At 37.7% G+C, this 25,113-nt stretch overlaps 1 protein-coding gene across 1 annotated transcript in view; it reads right to left on the minus strand.

Annotated features, from left to right (window-relative positions):
* Nucleotides 1–25,113, minus strand: part of LOC131778716 (chondroitin sulfate ABC exolyase) — a 25,331-nt gene extending 218 nt beyond the window's left edge. The window contains exons 1-17 of the mRNA XM_059095152.2: nucleotides 25,043–25,113; nucleotides 24,548–24,618; nucleotides 20,209–20,363; nucleotides 19,517–19,666; nucleotides 18,110–18,337; nucleotides 15,627–15,852; nucleotides 12,951–13,141; nucleotides 11,772–11,934; nucleotides 10,327–10,555; nucleotides 9,070–9,317; nucleotides 7,626–8,295; nucleotides 6,524–6,755; nucleotides 4,877–5,027; nucleotides 3,926–4,122; nucleotides 2,888–3,061; nucleotides 2,009–2,170; nucleotides 1–128 (exon numbers count right to left, since the gene is read on the minus strand). The exon at nucleotides 1–128 is cut by the window's left edge and continues 218 nt beyond it. Coding sequence (XP_058951135.2) covers nucleotides 1–128; nucleotides 2,009–2,170; nucleotides 2,888–3,061; nucleotides 3,926–4,122; nucleotides 4,877–5,027; nucleotides 6,524–6,755; nucleotides 7,626–8,295; nucleotides 9,070–9,317; nucleotides 10,327–10,555; nucleotides 11,772–11,934; nucleotides 12,951–13,141; nucleotides 15,627–15,852; nucleotides 18,110–18,337; nucleotides 19,517–19,666; nucleotides 20,209–20,363; nucleotides 24,548–24,614 — 3,371 coding nt within the window. The 5' untranslated portion in view covers nucleotides 24,615–24,618; nucleotides 25,043–25,113. The remainder of the gene's footprint in view (nucleotides 129–2,008; nucleotides 2,171–2,887; nucleotides 3,062–3,925; nucleotides 4,123–4,876; nucleotides 5,028–6,523; nucleotides 6,756–7,625; nucleotides 8,296–9,069; nucleotides 9,318–10,326; nucleotides 10,556–11,771; nucleotides 11,935–12,950; nucleotides 13,142–15,626; nucleotides 15,853–18,109; nucleotides 18,338–19,516; nucleotides 19,667–20,208; nucleotides 20,364–24,547; nucleotides 24,619–25,042) is intronic.

Below are 25,113 nucleotides of genomic sequence, written 5' to 3' on the forward strand. Positions count from 1 at the left end.
TTCCCTTTAACTGCGCCGTCAGATATTGGTATCACCATCACGTGATTTGTTTTATCGGCGTCTGGGACAATCTCTCCGTTTACTCTCACATCTCCAGTTGCTACATTCACCAAACTGCTGACTCCCACCTGAGATAAGTTATTCATATTGGAAGTTAAGATCTAGAGCCGTTCTTTTGGAGAGCTTTTGGATTGAGCGTTGTTGAACCAAAGTAAAGTAATTACAGCGGACAATCGGAAGAAAGAAAAATATCCTGGAGTGCCAATCAGAACCCAAAGTAAAATACAAGCAAACCGCAAAAAGCGCAGGAAAACGCGGCGACCGAATGGTTTTGTATCTGATTGGTTGAGAGAGTGGCGCGAGTTTTCTGAACCAATCACAAATCAAAGTAAAGCAAACCCGATGCAATTCCGGGTTACTTTCAAAACTCGATTGAAAATTGTTCTGAGAGACGAGTGTAATTATGAATTGCTTTGCTACTATTTTACTGTTCTGTGAAGGTCCCGAAAACTCATTCCTCCTTCTAAATCACTCAGATCAAAAAGAAAATCAATCTCAATCACAATCTAAGTGGTCGCAGTTAGGTTCGTTTACTTCGGTTTCTTTTGACTTTTCACAGGTTTCGAGTGACAAACACATTCTTTCTAATTGGTCATTATTATTATCCTAATAATTTTTTTAGGGTAATAAACTGGAGCTTAGGGCCGGTTTCGCTACTCGTCGAGTTCGCTGCGTTCGAGTTCTTTACATGTCCGCTTCTAACATGCCGAATTCACTGCCTCTGTTAATTCACAGTTTTAATTTCTCTTTTAATCATAAACCACAGGCAATATCTGTAATTTATCCTCCATCTACGCGATTGCCGTTTTTAGGAGTAAGTTAAACTGATCATATGCAAATTGCCTTCTAGTTTGCTTTTAACCGTCTCGTTGATTTTCGTGATTGTTGCGAGGTTACGTTTTCACAAGTAAACCTGTTTGTGAGGTGGAACACATTGGCGAAGTCAACAAAATTGTAAGTTTCTTTCATAGAAATGTCCCTCGGTGAAAAGATGTCATCAATAAATCTCTTCCAGACCAAAGGTTAGAGGAGCTAGCCATAAATTTCTTAAGCATAAATTCTTAATTTTTTCCGCGTAAAATGTTGGGTTAAGATATTCACTACGCTAGAAATCATTTACGAATTCGGTTCAATGTTATTTTATAGTAAATAAAGCTTCATCCGAAAAATATCAGTCTTTAACTAAATTACTTCATACATCATCTCATATTATCAAGAATTTAGAAAAATGATCCTCTTTTATCAAATATCAATTAACTTATTTATCTTTATCATACATCATCAGGTATTACACGAACCACTTTATATCCTAAACATAATTAATAATAATAATAATTATAATAATAATAATAATAATAACTAATAATAATAATAATAACTAATAATAATAACTAATAATAATAATAACTAATAATAATAATAACTTATTTATCTTTATCATATATCATCAGGACTTACATGAACCACTTTATATCCTAAACATAACCCTAGTGTTTTTGTGTATAGTGTACGGAATGCTGCCCTTTGCGTGCATTTGGTCGACATTAAGGATGAAAGTCACAACCAAACAAAGTTCTACATTTCCATTTCGTTATCTCACAATTTAATTGTCCCAATACTGATCTTGTTCGGTACCAATAATTTACTTATCCTCGAGACGTTAGAAAAAAAGCAAGAATTGGCGATAAAGTTACAAAATTCCCAAAAATGGCTTTTTTACATTTTCAATTTTCTCTGAAGTGATCGTTGTCTCAAAAAAGCCTGAAAATTTATTCAGCTTTTTTGATTTAGAGTTCCATCCCCACTGGCGGAGAAAAAGGTACAATCTTGAGCAAAAAAAGTTGTGTCATTTGTAGATAATCAAACAACTAACAGCCAATCAGACTGCAAGGACCAACAGTATTCTCAAAAAAGGGGTAAAAAAGAAGGAATATTAGTTTTCCGTTACCTCTATGTCAACTGGCGTGCTAACAGAATAAAACCTTTCTTGCGCAGTGATCTGAGAGGCAGAATCCAAAGTCTTGGTGATGTTGAAATTTAGATTTGGATAAGAGACTGCTATGTGCAAGGTATTGTCATCCGCTTCTTCCACCATCACAATACAAGGATCCTGTGAAATAAAATATCAGAAGAAACCTCAGATCAATCGATATTTATACAAAAACCATTTCACGTCCAGAAATCATCAAAAGGAATTTCCTTTACATAAACTGAAAACAAATATATTAATGCACCGAAATGGAGGTGGTTAGTGGTGGATATTTACCGAGCCGGGAAGCGGCGAGGTAAATATCCACTGCTAACCACCGACACTGAAGCAAAATCGCAGAAAAAAATATACTTTTAAATAATTTATTCAAGAAACGATTACAATTATTTCTGTCGCAAATCCGGCGCGATTTCTTTGGAGGTGAATAGCAAAGGATGAGTAGCCAATTAGAGCGCGCCTTCAATGCTATCCACAGTTTTAGTTTATACTCAATGTATATATATATATATATATATATATATATATAACTCAAGTTTCAATAACGTCGCATTCTGCTATATATATGAAATAAATCTGCCTTTCCTTTTTTTCATCAAAAAGGTTATGAACGATGCATATATATTTTACATTAAAGGAACAATCAGGACTAACTAACAAGATTTACGAAAAAAACACAAATGAAATGCCTTTCTGAAGAGGAACGTTTAAAGTCTTTCTTTTCTTTTAGCAAAAGGAGACGCTCCATATATTCGCGAATTTCGTCCTCTCTGTTAGTCTCGTTAAACCAAATCCGTTTTTACTCCTATCTAAGCTAGACCACACTATAACAAGTTTTACCTTTTCGACGCTCCTTACTGGACCCAAGGTACGAGCAGATTTGTCAAAAAAAACGTATCCATACTGAGTCTCACCCTGCCTCGGGCTGTTATTGATCTCCACCACGTGAGCACTATTATCTTTCTGAAGTACTTTATACAAGTAGCTGCCATTCGCTTGATTGTCGGCCAAAGTCTTTCAAATTACGAACAGCAAAATGTTAGTGCGAGATCGAAAAGAAGAAAACTTGTAATATTGCCGAAGGCTACATGAGCCCTATTAAATTAAAAAGGCTAGGAATGCGACTTTCTATGCTAGACTGGATCATTTGGTCCAAAAAAAGATTGTAGATAAGAATGTTTAACGTGTCTGCTTATCTATCCCACAATTTCCTATTCCGCCAGATTTTCGGTAAAAATTCATTTGCTTAGAAGCGAAGAAGGAATGCTGCTTGAAAAGCGACCACTGAGATACAATTTTTTCGTTCCAAGTCCACTTGTCAACAATACTTGCTGATAAAAGCAACTTAACTTCCAAGATCCTGTACGAAATTCACAATACTGACTGCCATATATTTCAAGGTAAAGAATTAGGTGTCATGGCAAAATAGCAGTCGACAGTATAACTGATGACCTAGTGTATTCTTATCACCTGTTTGCAATCTAACAACTGTAATTGCAAGAGGTTACACATGCAACATTTCTGAGAGCTAATTGTTTAAATGCGCATGGCTAAAGGAATCGTCAAATAAACTTGCCAAAAGGTCTGGGTAGCAGCAGATAAGTCACGAATTTGAGAAAACATACGACATTTTGTTAATCATTCAATGGGAGCAACCTACAGTTAATCTTCAACTATATCCTGTTGATTTAAAACTTTCCTTGTAACTGCATACATTGTTCTGTTTCTATTGTTTGTTTTGTCCAATCAGCACTTTGTTACACACTTTAAATTCAACTTTGTACTTTGCATAAATCAGAACTGAAGATGACAAAAGAACTGTCGAAACATGTTTTCAAAAAAATGTCGTATGTTTTCTTAAACTCGAAAAATTCCTACATGGATTTCTTCTGAGGGTCCTTTAACCAATATGGTGTATTCATAACCCTTGTCCGTTGGGTCCACTCCATGGTCGAGCCATGCGGTCGCATACCGAGCCGATGTAGCCTCTAAATCATCTTGAGTTCTGGAATGTTGCAAGCCAATCTTCACATTAAGTCCCTGGTTATACGCATTGGGAATGCAGTAAGTGTTTCCTTAAATTTTTCAGAATGAGAGAATAATGAAACTTTTAATACTATTAGTGAAATGTTAGTGCCATAAACACAAGCATAATAACCAAATAGGAGAAGTCACTTTTGACCTCAAAGCAAGATTTATATATATATAATTCCAATCCTAAACTCATATTCATAGCAGAAGTGCAAAATGGTACTTATGATGTCACCGTCACCAACATTAGACATTGAACGATCACAACACAAAAGAGCTACTTGAGTCTTGCAGCCAATAGTATCACAGCAAAACTGACCAATCAGTCTGCACAAACCAGACTTAAAACACAAACCAAATTTTCCCCATAACTCTTTAAAGGAACCAATCATTATCTTTCACTTAAGGGTTGGGGGAAGAGGCCTTTTGGGGGAACACATGGTTTTCAGGGGGAACGGAGCGGAAATCAGTCGTCGCCAACAGAGTATAAAGAGGGACTATGCAAATCAACAACCAGTGAGGGGGGGGGGGTGGGGGTTGTAGATAAGAATATTACAGATCCCTATGAGGGAGATCAGGTAAATTACATATCGATGCTACCAATTTGATTTTATAATTCTTTTGAAGTTGTCCTTCAGTAGCATGTTGATTAAATGGACGATACATCATTTTCATATCATTCAAAGTGAAATATTTTCTTTATATTCCCTAACGATGCCGTAGATCGGCGAAAGTTTGGTATTAAAAAAAATACAGCTGCTCAATGCCTAAATCGAATCGTCCATATTATCTATTTACCATTGACATCTACAAGTGTAGCTGCATGGTTGCCTGTGTTAAAGAACGACGGCGTCTTTATCAAGTCGGTGTCGAGTGAGTGACTTTCTCCGTTTATCAGAATTGATGATGGATTGCTTGCGTCAAGAAGCTTCGTCTGGAACAGCGTGGTCTGAAACCAATTTCAAGCGTGCATTCCTTAGTTTTCTCATAAGAAAAATTAAGAAAATATCGTCGCGTAAAGAAAGGATATAGCATGATTAATGCGACTGAATGTATCACCATTTCCAAACACAGCCTGGGGCTCTTTTCTCAAAGGTCCCCGTAACTAAACGCGCCCGAAGCCATATTTTAAAATCAAAATTTAAGGAATAGAGAAGCAGTCCATTTTAAGTCCACAAGTCCATTTTTTCCCTTATCTTATAGTTTTATTGTATAATTTTCAAAACTTTTAAAACCCCCATCGGGCCGTTAAGTTACCGGAACCTTCGGAAACGGGCCTTTTAGTTTCTGAGGCGTGAAGTGACTAGGAATAATGTTGACATCCAATCCATAATAAACAGCCGTTTACAGGGCCGTGCACTAATAAATAGAGGCGATTTAATGAAATTAAGTAAAGACAAGTATAATTTAGGAGGCCACGATAAACTTACGTAACCGAAGTATGGTTCAAGTTGCGGCTAAGAAAAGGAACTCGCTTCCGGATAACATACAGTAGCCAGCAATTTCTTAAGCACATCATGGAACGATAAGTATTTAGGTTTTTTCTTTGTTGTTAAGCTCAAATTTGATACTTTTAGTCAAGCACAATTATTGCACGTTTCGTGGGGAGAGAAGGGGTGGGTAATAAATGCCATTATTGTATTATTTCATGATATTTTAATTTTGTGGAAAACCTCTAACTTAGCCCAGCGGCCATATGTTTCGAGCGTTAACCCTTCGTCAGCCCTTCGCTCTGACGAAGGACTAACGCTCGAAAAGTCAGCTTTGAAACTCTTAACGGTGGCCAATTTAATTCATCGACTCAGCTGATAAAACCAAAATGCCTTGTTATACTCTACCGACGCAGCATCACAGTTTCTGTGGAAACTTACCCCCTTCATTTACTTTAAATAAAGTTATCTGTATAGCTATCTCTCTATCAATCTATCTATGCCAGAGCATAACAGGCAACCCCTAAAATCTATCAACAGTTCACAGGACAAAGGACAAAACACGATGACCCTCCCGGGATTCAAAACCCGACCTCTCAAACCCCGTGGTCACCATTTCCCCCAAAACGACTCCTAAATTTCCTGATAAACTGTATTTGTTGATAGCGTTAGACAAATTGCAAATTACTACTAGTAACAGTTCACACTATATCTGTCGCCGCCTTTTGATGATATGAAGTTTTGATTATAGAAATAATTCTAACATATTTGAAGAAAAGTGGTTTCTAAGAGGCTTGATTCTTAGTTGACTTGTTATGTCATAAACCTGATGAAAACATCTTGAGAAATTACTGAATTGTTTTAAGACAGTTGTCAATGGAACGAAAAAAGGCTGTTAAAATCAATAAATCAAATACTTGGTATAAAAAGGACGACACCATTTTCAGCCCCGTTTAGACGAAAATAAATCTTACAATCAATTTGTTTCAACTGAAAGGGAAACAAATGAATGTACCTGAGTTATGTTGGGCGAGCTCGTGGTAGTTGTGATTCCAGATCCGAGACAAATCACGGCAAAATCTGCGAAAAACACGCTCTTCTTGAATTCAAAGGTGATGTCAAGTTGAAAGGACCCAGCTGGAAACTCATACTTAGGCTGTGAGAAATCCATTCCAAAGACCCCCGTAGGATAATTACCGCCACCAATCAAAGTTAATCCACCCGCCAGTTCCTTGGGTTGAAAATATCTGTGGAGCCACTTCTAATGTCAGATGATATAATTGGTTCATTTGTGCTACATTGTACGAAATACTCTTCTCTGATTGGTTGTGCACCATAAGAGCCCCCAGTACTACTATAATGATAGATATACATGTACTTCTTTAAGTAAGTTGGACTTTAAAACTAAGAGACACCTAACATGTCTCTTGTCCAGCCCTCTGGATAATTTTGGGAGCGGGAGGGTGGGGGTGGGGGGCACCTCCACTGGAGATAAAAAAAGGACACACAATTTTATTCCGACCTAAGCCTTATCTTAACATCAAATATTTAATTCATGCTTTAGTTGTGCGTATATCGAGTTATAAACGATCTTATAAACGATCAAGAAGCTTGAGTTCCTCGAGGCGCTCCCCAAACTTCCCAAGTGTATCCATAATTCGATATAGGCACGCTAAGCATGAACCAATTCTTTAATGAACCTAAGTTCATTGAGTAAGGACCTTACTATTTGGCCCTCGGGCCTTGCTGGTATCTTTTTCCATTAAAACGCAGTTCTTTCTTTATGGCGGGGTGGGGGGAGGGAGAAGGTGAATACACAGCTCCGTATCATTTTTAGCTCCTTAGTAATTTTAGGGTGTTGTTACCCTCTTTCTATCATACTAATAATTAATAATTACTTTCTATTCAATAGATTGTTAAAACTTGATATAGGGTACATCACATTTGTTGTTATCGTTGTTGTTGTTATTGCTGTTGTTGCTGTTGTTAAAAGGAACCTTAAAGGAAAAATTTTCCTCATAGAATAGTTTCACGGGATCGAAGTGGGGGGATCTACCGGCTCGCGAAGCCGGCCAAACGAAAAAGACGAATTTGGGCGAAGAAAATTTATTGCTTACCTACGGTTGTCGCTGATCAATTGATCAAAATCCATTTTTATTGTTGTAGTGCCCGGATGTCGTGTCCAGTCCCAACCATTATCGATATCCAGAGTTTTAAGTGACGCCTCGCTGTTTGCAACGAGAAGTGCACCATGACTTTGATAAAGACCAAAAAAATTTCGAGTGCTTGAGGCCTCGAAGTCCCAGACATACTTGTTGAAGCCTTTCATTGTTACCGCCCAGTTTTCTCTTCGGTTAATCACTAGTGAAGCATAATTTCTCGTCCAGAATCCCTGGGGCGAACTTTCGGCCAATATACCCATCGAGGCAGCTTTAGAGCTTATTTCCTCCATGATGTTGATCGAACCAATAGTATTTAAGTAAAAGATATGTGTGGATATAGTCCCATCTTCCAGGTAATTGCTAACATCCTCATTGCCTGGATCGTAAAGTCGTAAAAACATCTTGACCTTATCGCTGTCGAGAATAGTAATTTCACCCAGACTTCCATCATCGTTTAAATCAGGAGCAGTTGCACCGGCGTAAGCATAGGAAGGAAAAATCCTAGCCAAAATTGCATTGTAAAACCCTGGAAATCGACCCGCTACACTGTTTGGAGTTGAGTATTTAACAGCAACAATCCTCATTGTCTCAAGACCTTTCTTAATATGCTTGCTTGTGTCCTCACCTTTGAACCAAAACCACGAAAATACAACTTAACTCAAACTCTAATTACAAAATACAGTTATTCCCTTACTAAAATCAACGTATGCCCTAAATATTGAGTATACAACAGAGCTGGTTTATGACTGCGTCAGAAAAGTTTTACACGGCCGAAACATCAGAGTGCTCAGGAATCCTACGAGAAGATGCCTCTCTCCACCTGTTGCCTCACTTTTGCCTTACGAAACAAAAAGGCCAAAGAGGCGTCTCTTCTCGCAGGCAAGTAAAGAAAACAAAAGGAGCTTCAAAACAGAATTATTGATGTAATGGACGAAGAGAAAACCTAAACCAAAGAAAGCTTTATAAAAGTTAAAACAATTATCTTTGCGTAGTCGTTCGGTACCTTAGAAACCACACTTCGGGAAACAGAATCAGAGAAATCACCCGCTAGCACATTTCTTTCCTCGCCTTTTCCCCTCGATGGTGGTTGAAAGCCATAGCGCTCAGTATCTGGCTAACATATTTGTCAACGACAATGCTACTGACAGGAGTCCTTTCCAGGACCATCCACAACCGCACAATTAGACTTCTAGAGCATATCTCCAACCAATGGTTTCTTAATCCATTTGGATCAATGTAACTATCGGAGAAACTGCACACCTACCCTTTCCCTATAGCCCAATAACGGTCAACTAATAACAAATTAGGGGTAATTTTGGGTTTGAAGAGGGGTTGGTGCGCCGTAGCTCTTTTTTTTTTGTCCCCACTATACTTTCCCTTGTAACAAGCTGATTCTTACCCAATTTAAATGGTGTTCCACTGAGTAGAAACTCGATGAGTGAAGCAACATGAAGAGCATGTGGGAAGTAAGCAGAGCCATAAAAACTGTTGTGATGGAATCCAAGGTAGTCTGGCTTTAAAACTCCTCCGAAAGCTTCATTAGGAGACAGTCCGTTGACGTACCATGATAAAAGTTCTTCCATGTCACGAATTTTATCAAGCTTTTCGTCATCTGTTGTATTTGGCATCATTAGAACAGTAAACAACCTGCAGAAGAAAGAGCCAACGCACATAAGGCTGAGGATTGAACGTCTTTTTTTTTTTAAAATTGACTTTAAGACAAATAAGTTTGCTGGTGAAAGGTATTTCATAAATTTCTTCGTGCACGGCGAGTGGCAGAGCAATGGTCTAAAGGGATATGATTTGACAATAGTAGCAAAAACAATAAAGATAAGAAGGGAAAAAGAAGGTAAAAAAAGGGAATGGTTGAGGATTGGTAGATTAAAACGGATTGTTTAAATATAAGTTTCGTAACAGTAGAAAATGGAAGAATGTCTAAGGATGATTGATTCAAAATGATTGCAGATTACGAACTTAAACATAGGCTAAATGTTTTACGATGTTGAAGCGTAGCCCCCTAAAAACATAGCCTTAAGTATCTCTATCTTATCCGTTTTCTAAAACATGATGCTGAGTTAAACGCTAGAGCGCATTTCGACTAGATGTCATAAAAACCGTGGCCAATCTGAACACAAGGAGCAGCAAGGACTCGAACTAAAATCGAAGCCAGCTGCTTGAAGCGCAGAAAGGCGCAATTGATCAGCTCCCTGTTTGCCCTGGCGTTCGTCTTAAATCTGATCGGTTGATTGGCAGCACGAGTTATCTCGACCAATCACAGAGTGTCGTGAAGCAGAAAATAAAGAAATCCCGGATTACTTTCGACAATTATCAAAAACACAACACAATGACCCCGTCAGAATTCAAAACCAGGACCTCTCTATTTTGAGTCAGAGCGAAAAACTACAAGGCCTCTGTTGGCTCTAACAAAGGAGTAACGCTCAAAACGTCAGCTCTCAGAAACTCTTTACGGTGGTCAATTTAGATTGTCAACTCAGTTGATGAAACCAAATCATCTTGTAATACCCCATCGACGCAGCACCACAGTTTTCTTTTGAAACTTACCCAAGTTTCACACAGCTATGTCTTAGTAAACAAAAGTAACGCATACCTTGAAAAAACATATGTAACATAAGGAACTGACATGAAAACATCTTACCTGAATAATGAAATGGTTCTCATACGGTCAGCAGTTGTACCAACGTATTCAAACGGGTCTTGATAAACTTCTCCAAACTCGTTGTACCACTTCATAGTAGCCACATAATCATCGATTTTACCTTCAGCGGCAATTTCATCCTTCAGGAGGAAGACTGCATTCATAAAACCTGCTCCGCAATTGTTCATCTCATGATCCAAAGATCCAATAGCACTACCATCGGTCCAACCTGACAAATGCAAGAGCTAAGTTATATCCCATTCTCACCAAAGCTTAAACATGTGTTAAAGCTATTTTGGTAAACACGGTTTAAAATCATTTTCTTTACAGAAGCTGTTTAAAGTAATGTTTGTCGACTTCCAATTTAACACTTTGAAAATACAAGTTTGGTATTACTTGAACGCCATGGAAAATCAGTTTTTCAGTTTTCCCTTGCTGATTTTCATTCCGTTGGACCTGGCTTAACGAAACATGGTTTGCTGGTATGAATGGGGTATAGTTGTGGTTAAAAATCAAACTTACAGCGTTTTGCTATTGGATATCAGAAATTCAAACCCAAAGAGGTGGTGACGACTATATCAGTTTTCGATTGCGCGTCGTAATGACAAAGAAAAGAAAAAACAGGAAACTAGAGCAATCCAAACAAAAAATTCGCACAAGGGAAAATGTCCCAAGGAGCCAATGAGAACTGAATGTGAACTTGCTAACTGCCTGAAGCGAGCGAAAAGCGTGAATAACCAAGTCATGACTTGTCTTAGTTCTGCGTTTGATTGGTTGAGAGAGTGGCACCAGTTTTCTGAACCAATTATAGAGCGCTGAAACGGATGGAAATGTCCTCAAGCGTAGGAAAACGCAGGTAACCAAGTCGCATTAGGTTTAAGTTTGGCAGCAGATTGGTTGCGAGGGTGGCACGAGTTCGTCGTCTCCGTGGATATCCATTTTTTGTCATCTCTAAGGCGAGTTTTTGTAATGGTTCGCCGGTACCATTTAATGCTTCTGGGTGGAGAGAGGCACTGCGGGAGGAAAGTTTCTTACCCAAGAGCACAGCATTATGAGGCTGGCTAGGGCTAGAACCCTCTCCGTTCGATCTTATATCTAGCCTGTTGAATGATTTTGCCTTTACTATTCAGTGATATATTTCATGAGCTCCCAGATTGAAATTGTATGAATCATCCCATCAATGTCAGTATCTGAGCAACTGGGCACCTACCCCTCCCCTAGCCTACTTTAATCCCAACTTGCTATTGGTACGCAGTTGCTCAGATACTGACTTTGATTCCAATAGTCTTTGGTACTAAGGGGGTAATCTTCAGCGAAGTAAGGGAACTAAGGGGATTTGCAGTATTCCTAGTCGCTTCACGCTACGGAGACCGCGATATGCTCTGGCACCTTGTGAGCCACAATGACTCGAGTTCCATACTTTACCCTATTGTTCATAGGCTCACCTTGATCTTCAATATATTCCAAAAGGAGAAGTAATCGTTTCTTTCGCTCCGTATTCAGAATGTCTATGGCTTCCTTCACTTTCTCCAACGTGTAAGATTTTTTATTGGTACCCAGGGCGGTGGTGAATATATTTTGAATGTTTTGATTACCTCCTGCTATTTCCTATGGTTGAAATAAATATACGAAAATTTAGTAAAACTATCCTACATTCTCTGGAAAGTACTTAAATGTTCCCTCCATAATCATGCGGCAGGTAAAATTCAGAAAAAAGAATAGGGCCTATTTGGCATAAAGTTTAAAAAAAGGTAACTTCACATTTTTTAAGCCAAGATAGACAGCAAAAAAGTCAAAACAACTTATGTACCACATTTTATTAATGGCAAATTACGTCGGATGAATTCATTTGTGTTGTAATGCGTCAAACTCCCCCTGGGCAACCAACGGGCACTTGATTGTCGCTTGTGTTCGGGGGTGGGGAATTTGAACTTTGCCTGGGTGGAGTGGGGAATTTGAACCGGAACTGTCAAGTCTTTCCAGCAGAGAAAACGTGTTCTATCATTTAATATGGAGGTGTTTATAAGACAAAAATTCACTTTGGTGAGAGGATGACTCAGAAGAAAAGTTCTACAAGAAAGTCACGGTCACTAATCTTGCCTTTTAAAAAACAATTGATGATCAAATCCGACACTTAGGTGGGGCATTTGAACAAAATTTTGGCCACGGGTGGGAGGGAGGTGGGTTTTCGAACGTACCAATATTCAGAGGTTCAAACGCGTGGGGGGTTTGCCCCAGGGGGACGTTGAAGCTTCAAATTGATCGACGCATTGACCCGAAATGCAGTTGAGAGTTTCCATAGCAATCAAAAATTCTTCCAACCTCTCATGTGTTTGAATGAGGCTAGGAGAACACAGAAAGAGAACTCTAATTTGCTTTTTTATATTGTATCTAAAAAATTGTGAAACTTAAGCTTTTACTAATATCAAACTTCTCCGTACAGTATCACTACTGAATAAAACATAAAGATTATGAGAATAAAGAAAATGATCACCAACCGAAAAAAGCTCTTGGTTGATGTACAAATTCTCCTGTCAGTACCACGGAAAATGTACAGAGAACAGTATGGAGAATACGCATACTGCTACTGGACTATAAAGGGTTAAAAAGCCAATCAACCATACCTTTATGGCAGCCTTTTTCTGGGCCACGTCTCCATTCAAGTTGGACAGTTGATCGAAAGCCAAGGCATCTACATCAACATCACGTGACCTCACGTAATAATCCAGTGTCATTGGGAGAAGCACTTCCTGCATCACCTCCCCGAATTTTTTACCACCAGTAACTTCAGACTTGTCGCAGTAAAGAGGCAATCCTGGAGAGTAACAAAGCAAATACATAATTTTCGAGGTTTATTTTTTTATAGAGCAACAAAAACAAACTGTTCTCGATCATTTCGCTGACACGTCAAATTATCAACGACCAACTCACTAACACCATTAGTCAACTCGTCGTTGTCATTATTAAACTTGTCGACACCTTTAGTCAACTCCCTAACCCCCAAGTTCGCCCCCTGGCGAACTCAACAACAACTTAAACAAATTTTAATAAACAATAAACTGTGTGCTTGCAGGTTGTTGCATGGACTTTCTTAGTGTGATGTCATTATTCTTAATTTATTTGCCGAATCTGATTACAACAATGTCCCCATGAGTGGTGGCCCTGATTGCTCTGATCATCCAGATCCTGAAAGTGACAACGATGCCATTGACTCAGATGAGGTAAAAAAAATTTATATCTATTTATGGTACATGTATACAGGAAGTATATGCAAAGAAATTGTATATGCAACTGTAATGGTCTTTCTTCCAATAAATCTTTATTACCCAGTCCAATTTGTGAATTTCATGTGCTCTCTTTCATGTAGTTTTTGAGTTTGATTCAACACAATAGGATTGTTGTGGTAAATATCCCGCAAAAAACATGCAGGTACTAGTGATGTTTAAAACAATTTTAACTCCCCTGAAATGCAATTAAATTACAAGTTTGACTTACTTACAATCAATCTGTATATCGTTTACAGGTAACTGATAGAGATACATGTAGTGAAAGAGAAGATGCAAATGATGAAGAACAAGAACCTGAAGTTTGGGAAAATGTCTCTCTAGAAGATCTCCTCTGTGATGTTGAAAATAGTGAACCTTGCCCAGAACCTACTCCTAAGCTGACCAGAACGCAGAAGTTTACTGCATCAGCACAGTGGCTTGTCTATTTCATTCTTAAGTGGCAGTCTCTATGCAAGCTCAATGATAATGGTTTGGAATGCCTTCTACAGTTTCTTTTCCAGTTCTTCAAGGTACTTTCTGATTTATCTGGCTTCTGAATATCTTGAAGAGATGATTACTAACATTACCTCACCACTGTACCTTCTTCACAAGTTTGCTCGTTTTGAGCGCGATACTTTTGTCAAATATGTTGTTTGCTCCAAGTGCTGTAAGCTATATGACTTGATAGACTGCACAGAAATTGAAATTTCAACTCCCTGACCATGAGTTTCAAGGCGCGTTAAAAAAAGGCAGTTTTAATATATTTACGAGAGCAGACATTTTAGAGCCGGTGTAAAAGACAGAATACAGATACAGAAAAAGAATTAAAAGCACGTAAAGACTGATTGTGCGTAAAGAAAGTTGAAGGTAGTTGAGGAACACTAAAAATTCCTAAAGAGAATTGAAGGCACGTAAAGATTTATTGTACGTAAAGAATGTTAAAGGTTCGTAAAGAACAGTGAATAAAGATGCGTAAAGCATATTGAAGACGCCTAAAGTGTTAAAAGCGAAACTGATCAAAATACCTCGGTAATTCTACTGAAGATGGCTGCGCCATAATTATTTCATTTCTTTGTGAATTTATCTAAATAGAAAGTGGTTAATTATATCCATCTTGATCTCTATCCTTTACGAACATTTAATATCCTTTACGCAGTCTTTACGGTTTCTCTGCATTTACGCATCTTTACGGAACGGAACGTCCATAAAGAAGAGGCTTTATATTTACGGTTCTTTACGCAAGAGTTAAAGATACGTAAATTTGTGATTTCATGCTGTGTTAGTTATGTCAGCGAGTTGACCAAAGATGACCCTCAACCAGTTGACCAAAGGTGGGCTACGAGTTGGCTACTTGTGTCGGTAAATTGTTTGACCGCAATTTGACATGTCCGCGAAGTGACTGGTTTGAAGACCACATTGATCTAATTCGTGAGTAACTTACTTTGTCCCATGCATTCTTGGAGCAAAGCATTAGTGCATGGTTAGTAACATCTTCTTCGTAAAGAAAGAAGAGTCACTTAGTGACTGAATTTTCTTGATGATACTAAAATGTTATCTATAGATACAGGTGCAACTTTTGAGTTGGAAAGGAAATAATGGCCATAGAGTACCATTTCCGTCAGTTAAATATCATAGTATGTAAGGGGGGGGATATACGGAGAACAACTGGGTGTTCAAACAGTGGATAACATTATCCAACAGATAAACCGCTATCCAAGGGATACGCATTTACAAACTGTATTGCATCATTCACAGGATAGAGATTTATCCAGTGGATACCATTACCCATTTCAACCAACTGGGGCCCAAAACTTTTAAAAATTAAGACCGAGTGCGCATCGAGTAAGGCTGGAAAGTTTCAAAAAATCATTACCGAAGGGACGTCATTTCCAATTTTTAAACAGTTAGTTAACTTTTAAAACTTCACTTAAGTGGTTAAATTATTCTTTTCAACCCTAGGCCACTAAACAAAAATTTCAGAATTTTCAGAATTTGACTAAAAAAGTCATAGGTTAGTTATTATCATGTGGTTACCTGTAATGACACCTTGGCTTTTATTAATATTAAGTTGTCCATACTGAATATAGGCACTGACCACTTGCTTCTGTAAAGACTGCCACCTCTTCCTTGCATTTGTCGGAAACTGGACTATGCTTTGAGACTTTTTAACGAACCAATTCTCCAGTCGCTTTTCAATGAGGGTCATATTTTCCAATTGGTCTTGACTGGGTGTGGTATTAGAAATGTCTGGTGGTGATACCTAAAAGAGATATGCATGGAGTATTTTACTTGGCTGTACATGGATGTGAGTTTTTTCTTAGAGTGAGAGATATTTGATCATTAAAAGAAGAACATAAATTTGTATGCAAAAGCAGACCATAGTGTAATTTCTGTTTATCAGTAGATATCAGCATCATAACTATTTAAATCAGTGACAGCTTTAAAACACTTTATTTTTGAGAGCACCTGATGCAGAGATCACCAAAACTTGCTAATTCAATTAAAAAGTCTTCCGGCTCCCAAAACGTTATTCCAAGACCAACGCACAAAGTGATTTACGGTTCCTGCACGAATGAACCTTGCATAAATGAATTTTGAGTAACAATATCGATATCAAGTACATCACATCTTTCAAGACAAAACTGACAGAGCATTTAAACAGATGCCTTTTCTTAAATAACATATATGTTAGCGTATAGAGAATGGTATGTTGCTTGCACCAATCCGATCGTTTAGAGTATGTATCTCGCACCAATCAGATCGCCGCATTAGGGTTTGTATCTCGTACCAATCAGAGCGTCGTTTTTGTTCTTTGGTTTGAGAGGTGCTCAAATTTCAATGAAGTAATGGGGGATTCGGAAAGAGGGGTTCGATGAATGGAATCATCTCTTAGAATGAGAAATGTTGGCTTTTCTGTGTCTTTAACGTGTATTTTACCGCGCTTACAAGAAATGCGATACTACTGGACAGATGAAAGATAACAGATTACCTTTAGTAAACGTGTTACTCATGCTGTGGAAATGGCGGATAGTCGTTCGAGAGGAAATGGAGTCCTGTGCACTGTAGCACGATCATGGTTATTGTTCCTTCGCGACGACAGTGAGTGGAAAAATTGTGAATCAAATATTGCTTGATGAATTCCACCAAACATTTTGATTTGAGCAGTTCTTTAACGGCAAGCTATGTTGCAAGATTCAAGATTTGTTGAGTGGACCGATTATATATTTCTGGATTGGTTTGCTTTGTGCCATCTCTCGATGAATGTTTGATTGAAATTAACTGTGGAAGATTTTGTGTATGTTTTCGATACGTGGAGAAAGTGATCTTGTGGATTCGTTTGTGTTTGGCCGAGAACGAATTCAGATACCATCGTCACCATGTTTATTTGATTTTTTTTATCTGGAATGAATGATTTACGGAGGTAAGTTAATATGATGTGATCTACTAACTTCGAAAATATATCAAGTGAAAAGAACAGTTTTGGTTTCGGTCCGCATTTTTGTCAACAAAATAAACACAAACCGCTTAAAAAGATGATAATACGGACCACGTGCAAAGCTGTCAATTGTTTCTCGACTGTTGCGCGTGTTAATTATTCAATAGTTACATCTCCTTTACCTCTACATCTACATCTACTTTTATTGCGTTGGTAAAATCTGTACAGACATCACACCAACCGACTCGCGAATACTATATAAGGCTTGAAATTATATTAAGATCGATTTTGATCAAGAAATGGGCCAGGAATATTCCACCATAGTGCAAATAATCGTGAAAGCTGATCGCGGAAAAGCGATTGCGTGACGCTCGGTAAGTTGCGAGATGACATGTTATCACATACCAGACAAAAAAGCTCTTTAGATTCTCAGTCAGCATTTTGTACCCTCTCTGCAGTCTGCAGTCTACATTTTGTACCTGGTCTACATTTTGTATCCAGTCTGCAGTCTGCATTTTGTACCAACAGGTATACGTGGCACCAATACAATTTCTTTTTGGTTACAGTTATTTGCACAACACACATAATCTACCACAAAATATCTGTGTGTGAGCTAATTCGACATTTTCGTTCTTTTCCACGTTAATACTCTTCTTTCCGTTTGTAAAAATGTGGACATCACTCACAATGTTTCAAGTAATCCACTCACTCCAGTAAAATAACTCTTGTATGCACAGCATGCCTATGTTTATTATTAGAGAAGCAGTGGAGAAGAAATGGCAGAGTAGTGAGAGGGCTCACCTCTCACCACTGTGGCCTGGGTTTGATTTCAGGACCTGGTGTCACATGTGTGTTATGTTTTTTGTTGGTCCTCATCCTTGCTCCAAGGTTTTTCTCCCAGACCTCTACTTTTCCTCCCTCCACAAAAACCAATATTCTAAATTCCAATTCGACCTGGAAACACTTGACAAGAAAAGCCAACTCGTAGAATTTCCAGTGCTAAATCCCGTTTCATTTTTATTTTATGATATATATTTTAACACAAAACCAACAAAAACATCATGATGCTGTTCAAACATACCTGACTCCAGCGATAGGTTTGCTGCCAGAAGTCGTTGATAGAGTAAAGGTTTGGATCCAACGTTGGTACCACTTTGTCACGACTTTGCCTTCTGACGTCACTTACAAAGCGCAAGACATCAAAATACAAATGATGTCTGGTTGTGGGAGCAGTTATGCACATAACATTAATATCTTTGTTTTCAGTCTGGATAGCTTCTTTATAGGATACCCACACACCACGCCACCCCTTCAAATGAAAAGAGTAATGTGATTATTGTGTAGTTAGCTTCAATTGTAACATGACAGGACCCAGGGAGGTTAATGCCTCCTGAACATAGCAGGGGTTTCAATTAAAGCCAGCTGCCAGCAGTCTACCTCCGCTTTAGCCCTTTGATTCCCAGAAGTGATTAGCATGAAACTTCTCTCTTTAATATTCATGTATTATCTAGCAAACAGGTAGTGAGAATACTCAAACTCATCAGGTACCTTAATCGCACACCAAATTTTCATAACTAATTTACAAGGAAATGTGTAGCAGCTAGAGCGGAGAATTAACAATCAGATCTTGGAAGTTAAAGGCTTATGCACAGGCTCTCGCATTTGAGTTTTGCCCTCCAGCCCTTTTCCAGGCACAGCTGTCTATTAGATCATCATCAGCAGCTAATGGAAAAAGTTATTGAAACTTCTGTAATGCCCATGATTTTACTCAATTTGCTTTCAATTGCGGCTTTGCTCCATTGCTTTTGTTGTTTACCTTCCTACTCCTTTCTACCCCCAATAGTTTGGATAAGTATTCATTCCATACACATGTATTTTGGTGTCGTGTTGACAGATGTTTGGACGTTGACTGTGGTTTGGTTGCCTTAATAACCTTCTTGTTGCTAAGGAGGTTGCTGTCCTCCTCTGTCCCTTTCTTTGAAATAACCATCCCCCAAAGCTATCAATATAGTGTGCTATCTTAGCATTTTGCTACAATATTTATTTACATTGTTAACAAGTAATCCGTACATACCCTTACTAACCAAGTCTGAGGACCGTACACTACGTTACCGATAAAATTTTTTAGCTCAGATTTATAGCCCGTGCATGGCCGAAAAGATAAGGTTCCGTAACATACAGCGCAGTCCAAGAAAATGAAGTCAGTAAGTTATTTACTATATCTCTGAGTTCAAAAATAGAGAGCTAAGAGATACAATAATACACGATCATATTTCAAATGTAAATAAAAATCAATGTTTTACATTGGTGCTGTAAAACATTTCCAATGCCGTGGTTATAAATGCCGCATTAATAAAAGATACCTCTACTAGACTTGAAAGCAAGCTCATACATATCATCAAGGTGTGCAAAGGCAATCTAATACACACTTGCAAAATTGAATTTCATCACAGGAATTTAACAGCTGTTTTGCAACGTTACCCCTCACCTTAAAATTCAGCTTAATGTTGAACTGTGATACAGTAACAGTGGTGGGCGCATTATTTTGGAAAGAGACAGTCAAGTTCTCTCCTGCAAGTGGATTAGTGTTGTAAAGCCACAACTTAATCCCTCCCTTTTTAAGCTCATTTCCTGAAATCTGAAATGTAGGTTGCAGTTAGTTTGTGATCTCCGTTATTTTTATATAACACATCAAAGAGACTCTTGAACACAAACCTGGCATACATTTGCAGCTTTAAAATGGGTTCTGTTTACTTACTATGCACCAGTATTTTCAGGTTATCTTTCACTAGGTAACAAATTGCATTTTTATCACTAGTTCATTTGGGGGACGGGGTGGGGGTTGCTAATTTACTAGGTTGACAAAACAAATTTGCAAAGATGTTAAATTATTTACTTAGCTGACGATTTAAGGCCAAATTTTAAATGTGCTCAAAATAGTGGAATAAATAAATAAATCTGGGAAGTTGAAAGAAAGGGCAATAAACGCTTTAAACCAGAATCTAATTCCTCCTTACAGTAATAACACTGACTTATTTGTTAAGAACACAAGAATAAAGGAAATCATCGTAAGTTCCAGATTGTTAAACGAAATCTCCTTGACACTACCTTGGAAAATGTTAAGAGGAGATTATGAAGAAAATACATACTGATGTTAGGGTGCAAGGGGTTAAAACTTACTGCTGGGAAGAAGGTATGTTTCATTATATCTCCACTGGCCCAAGTCCACTTCATTGAATATGATCCATCTTTATACCGTTCAGACGATTGTTCAAGTGTTGATGTTGCTGGCACACTGAAGGCATCGACATCAGTGGCGTTCTCAAATGAATACTCTTAATTGGAAGAGACAAGTGAAAATTAGTAAACACACCTAATAATAATTTGAAGAGCATTCCCGAGATTTTTACCTCTCATCGTTTAAGAAGATCAGTGATCAGGGATTTTTAAATGTAACCCACCCTTTTATTTAATCAAGGATTTTTTTATACTTTAAAATACCATGAAAATGTCTCAATGATACATCTTTTCAGGGTCATTTTCGTTAAATATAACTAGTTCCGGACTGTCATTGGTTTCGAAACTGGATTCGTTGTTGTCATTTTGTCTGGCTTTTTAACCAAGTCTCCTAGACATCTTGTGACGATGACATGGGTGTTCTCTTGCTCGGGAAAAGTCAAAAATAGGTAAGCAAACAAATATCCCACCATTTGCGCAAATGGGGTGTTTCTGGGAAATACAAACCTAAGTTATAAGTAAATATTTAACTCTCTAAATTGCTTATCAATTAAAATTTACAGAATTATGTAAGCAGGTAGGATGGTCGTGCACGGTGGCCTATAATTAATACATAGATTTAGCCAAGCCTAAAAGCGGAGCTTTTGTTAGTTTCTTTTCCAACCCCTCATTATACTGAATAAAAACTGTGATAAAACTATTCAGGAATGGTTATAGAAGAGTTTCTTCAAGGGGATTTAGGGACCAGTCCGAGGTTGGGGGGAAAAGAATGAGACGAGGTCTGGAACCTGGGGAACGATGTTCTCGCAACTTGCAAGTCGATCAAAACGCATGCTAATCAGCGGTATCTTCAAAAAGCTTGGGACTTTCGTTGTAGTTCCTGATGTTTTGAGCAAGTTTTCGAAGATAGGGAATGTTTTCTTCTTCTGATGAAGTGTTTATGATGTCAGTATCAGCTGAAATTATATTCTATTTAGCGTGACTTATAATTTCGGTATGGGAAAATGAGCCAAAATTTAAAGAAACGACGGTAAACTACTTCGCGTTGAGACATTACTGGTTGATTGAAGAGTATTCACGTGAGAACAGTGAGTCAGTAAAACAATACGCCTGAATCGTATGGGCTTCTCTTATATCTTTTCTTGAAGTTGCCAGGTAAGACTGCTTGCCCCACCATTTTTCCCTGACGTTTCAACCTCCTCTGTTTAACGTAGAAAATTAAAAAGAACACTACTTTTCAACTCATGTTTTAACCTGTAATTTTTTAAACTCCTTCTCTTTTGGCTATTCCTATGTCATGATTGTCCTCTGGCTGGAAACACACGGCGTCTTTTTCAGATTTTTTTTTCAGTTATTTAATTTGGTAACCTCTGCTGTAATGCATATAATGTGAATGTCTTAAGATAACTTGAGATAATACAAGGATTTCATTTCCACACCACAGAAATCAATTCCAAACATCAACCAAGTTTTCTCTCTAGGTTAAATGTTGATTTGATTTTTTTGGCTTCTATTATTAAATGGGTTGAAAAGTTTTTTTTTTCTCATGTTTGGAAATAATTGAATTTACTGGAAGGTGGAGTTGTTGCAACATGTTAACCCTTTAACTCCTATCAGTGACCAAGACAGACTTTCCCCTTACAATATAAATCCAATATTAACCAGATAAGTGATGAGAAAAAAAAATGTCAACTTGGTGTTAATTAGTTGATCCAATACCAAATTCTCTGAACTAACATTCTAAGAATTGCGTGGTTGACAGTAAGGAGAATTATAAATTTGATCTGGGAGTGAAAGGGTTAGCATGAAACGCAACAAATTTTATTGATCTACTGGCAAGTCTTTGTATTGTATTTCAACCCAACCGTTTTCCACAAGTTGTGAACACCACTACAAAATAATTAGTGAGGGAAATGGAAAACTTGTGGCATATACATGTTTGAAATGTTATGTCCATAATAAGTTAACAGGATTAATGAAGGTGTATGTTGGAATAGGCTCTCTTGACTGTATCATTAATTTGCTACTTGCCTCTGTTGGCAATGTTTTGATGAGGTCGGGCTATCAGGGCAATGGAACTGAGGATTTTAGTAATAAGTGACTTTTTCAAACCTGGAAACTATCATCGTGAAAGCCACTCTTGTTCCTGGTTACTCATTCTTATTCTGATGAAGTAGTTTTACGAAGGATACAATATTTTATTACATAAATTTGATGCATAGGCTGTGCACAAAGCTTTAATTTGACAATAATTTTACAGCCGATACTAACCCCTACGCATAATAAAATGTTAGAAGGATCGGAGGAAAAAAATAATGTGCCATACATTTGCAATATTTCATGAAATTATTTTAAATACATGAATATTAACTGATAGTAGGAGATCTACGAATTGCCAACAGAAGATAAAATTTGGTTGAAAAATTAGAATTCAGAGATTCTTAGAAAAAGAAATGTGTACTAAAGAAAAAGCTCAGCAAACGTTTTTAAAACACCTGCCTGTACCTGTGCGGCATGTATTAAAGTCATTCGTATTAGTCATAATCTCGGTTTTACATGTTGAAAACACATGCACACGCTGATTTCCTATAAACCTGTAGTTCAAGCCCGCAATGACTTCAAAATTTTGATGCACACCTCAAAAGGAGAACAAATAAATTTCAAGTTTCTATTTATTCAGTTCACATGTAGGTTAGTGAGATAAAATTGATTCAAACGTTCATACGATGACGGGTTCAAGAAATTTTCACAACTAATTTATAAGGCTAAACTAGCTAGAACAATCACCCTCATGTACAAATTAGACCAAGTTTGTATTGATAAAGAACAAAACTATCTGTGCCAAGAAGGCAGGCTTTCCTTTCTTCATTTAAAGACATACTGACAGAGGTTATCATCTTCCAAAAGCTTAGTGGAAAGTGAGAGTGAATGAGACTGATAGTGACTATGTTATTTGAATAATTATCGAGAGGATAAAAAGATATGGCCTGCACAACTCTCTTATTTTAATTTTTAAACCTATAAAGCTAGGGCATTTTTTATCTTACTATTTTGGTGACCTCTCTGACTTTCTTGCGCGTTTTTCTCGACTTGCTTTACGCCTTTTACTTCTTGCTTTCTTTGGTCGCTCTGTCTCTTTCTTTTCAGCTTATTTTCACTCAAAACGCTCTCTCAACGAGCTTGAATAATATTAATTTCCTTCGGTTGACAAAGCTTTAGCTCTGCCGGTATTGTTGCTTTGCGAATTAATTAGAAATTGCAAAATACTGAGAATTACTGTTCAACTACAACCTCACCGGTTTGATTTCACGCTCAATACGCGGGTTGCAAATTATTTGCTTACGTGGCTTTCACTCGAGTATGAGCACTACATTGCCATCTGCCGGTGTCTCCTGGCGCACACTAATGGGGTATGCAAGTTACGCACGCAATCGTTTTACCTTCTCCCTCGCCCTTCAATAACGTTATGGCTCAGATAATGCCCGCAGTACAGTTGGCAGCGCATGCTAAAAGTAGCACCTTGTACGGTCCGTCGTATGGTGTCAAGTTCAAATTTTTTCGGCTTGATGAGTTACCACTATTTCGTATAATTATGAGGTTACGCTGCGCGCGCTGCGAGCTCTGCTATTATCTGTATTGCATAATCTACAAGTACAAATTATCCCCTTTAAGAATTAAATAAAAAAAATATCAGAAAGAGAAAAACTCAAGGATGCAAACTGTGAACTTGAAAGGAACAACTCGAGGAACGTTTTGCGTGGATGCCGTTTGAAATTGCGTGATTTTCTCATAAATTATATAGTGCGCGCATGATTAGTACCAATACAGGCAAAAGTGAAGGTTGGTCCGGCATTATATCTCATAAGAACACACGGTGATCCATCTTATATACCATAGTTCTTGAACAGAGGTTGATTGGGATAATTCAAGGAAAGTTTAAAAACACCGTTCAAAATTTTTTTTAAGGAATCACCTTAAGTTTGCTCTTAGTATTTAAAAAATGTTTAAAAGACGTTTTTCTCCCCCTCAATCTACAACAAAGCTCTCCATAACACATTGGTGCCAATTTACGACATGGGAAATTTTCCCGCTTTAATTAAATAAAGAAGATTCCTGAAAGCAAAACCAAGAGGAAATCAACGATTGAGGTGTCTTCAAGACTTACTCAAAAAGTTGCAAATGCTGAATACTTCAATAATAATTCACGAGAAGCAAAGTGGCTCTGATCTAAGTTAAAATACACTTATGGATGAACTGAGTCGATAGATTTTTAAACTGTTACCTCTGGCTCCCTCGATGGTTTTTAAGAGTGAAAGGACAAAGGTCACAAATAGGACAAGACGTAACATTCTCCTGTATGAAAAGAGAAAATATAAACATTGAGTAGAACAAATATATATACATCGTAAATTTTTTTAAGTAAATTGGACCATCTGGCGTTGCAGTGATGATGATACGTTTCACGAGAAAAACTGAACAAAGCATCAGGTTGAAAGATTGACACGAGGAAACAAAGTACTTATGCCCGATGCATAATTCCCCAATTAAGATGACCAAATCTTACCAGTTTTATAAATATAATATCACACTTAAACAAGAATAAGGCAAGTGTTCTTTTATGGGTCACATTTTCAGTTCTAAAACGTGAAGCTTGAGTTTTCTACGAATTTGATATAAAAGCAATGAATATCACTAGTGTAGCACTTCGCCTTCTGTACTATTTTGTATACAGTTGTTTGAACACTTTCCTTACAGGAAATAATGGTGCCAAACCTACCTTTTGTTCCTGACAATCCCTCTGTAATGTTTGATCCTCAGTTCAGTGAAGATTCATTTTCATAAAACACT

The sequence above is a fragment of the Pocillopora verrucosa genome, chromosome 12, assembly GCF_036669915.1.
Source record: "Pocillopora verrucosa isolate sample1 chromosome 12, ASM3666991v2, whole genome shotgun sequence".
Lineage (NCBI taxonomy): Eukaryota > Metazoa > Cnidaria > Anthozoa > Scleractinia > Pocilloporidae > Pocillopora > Pocillopora verrucosa.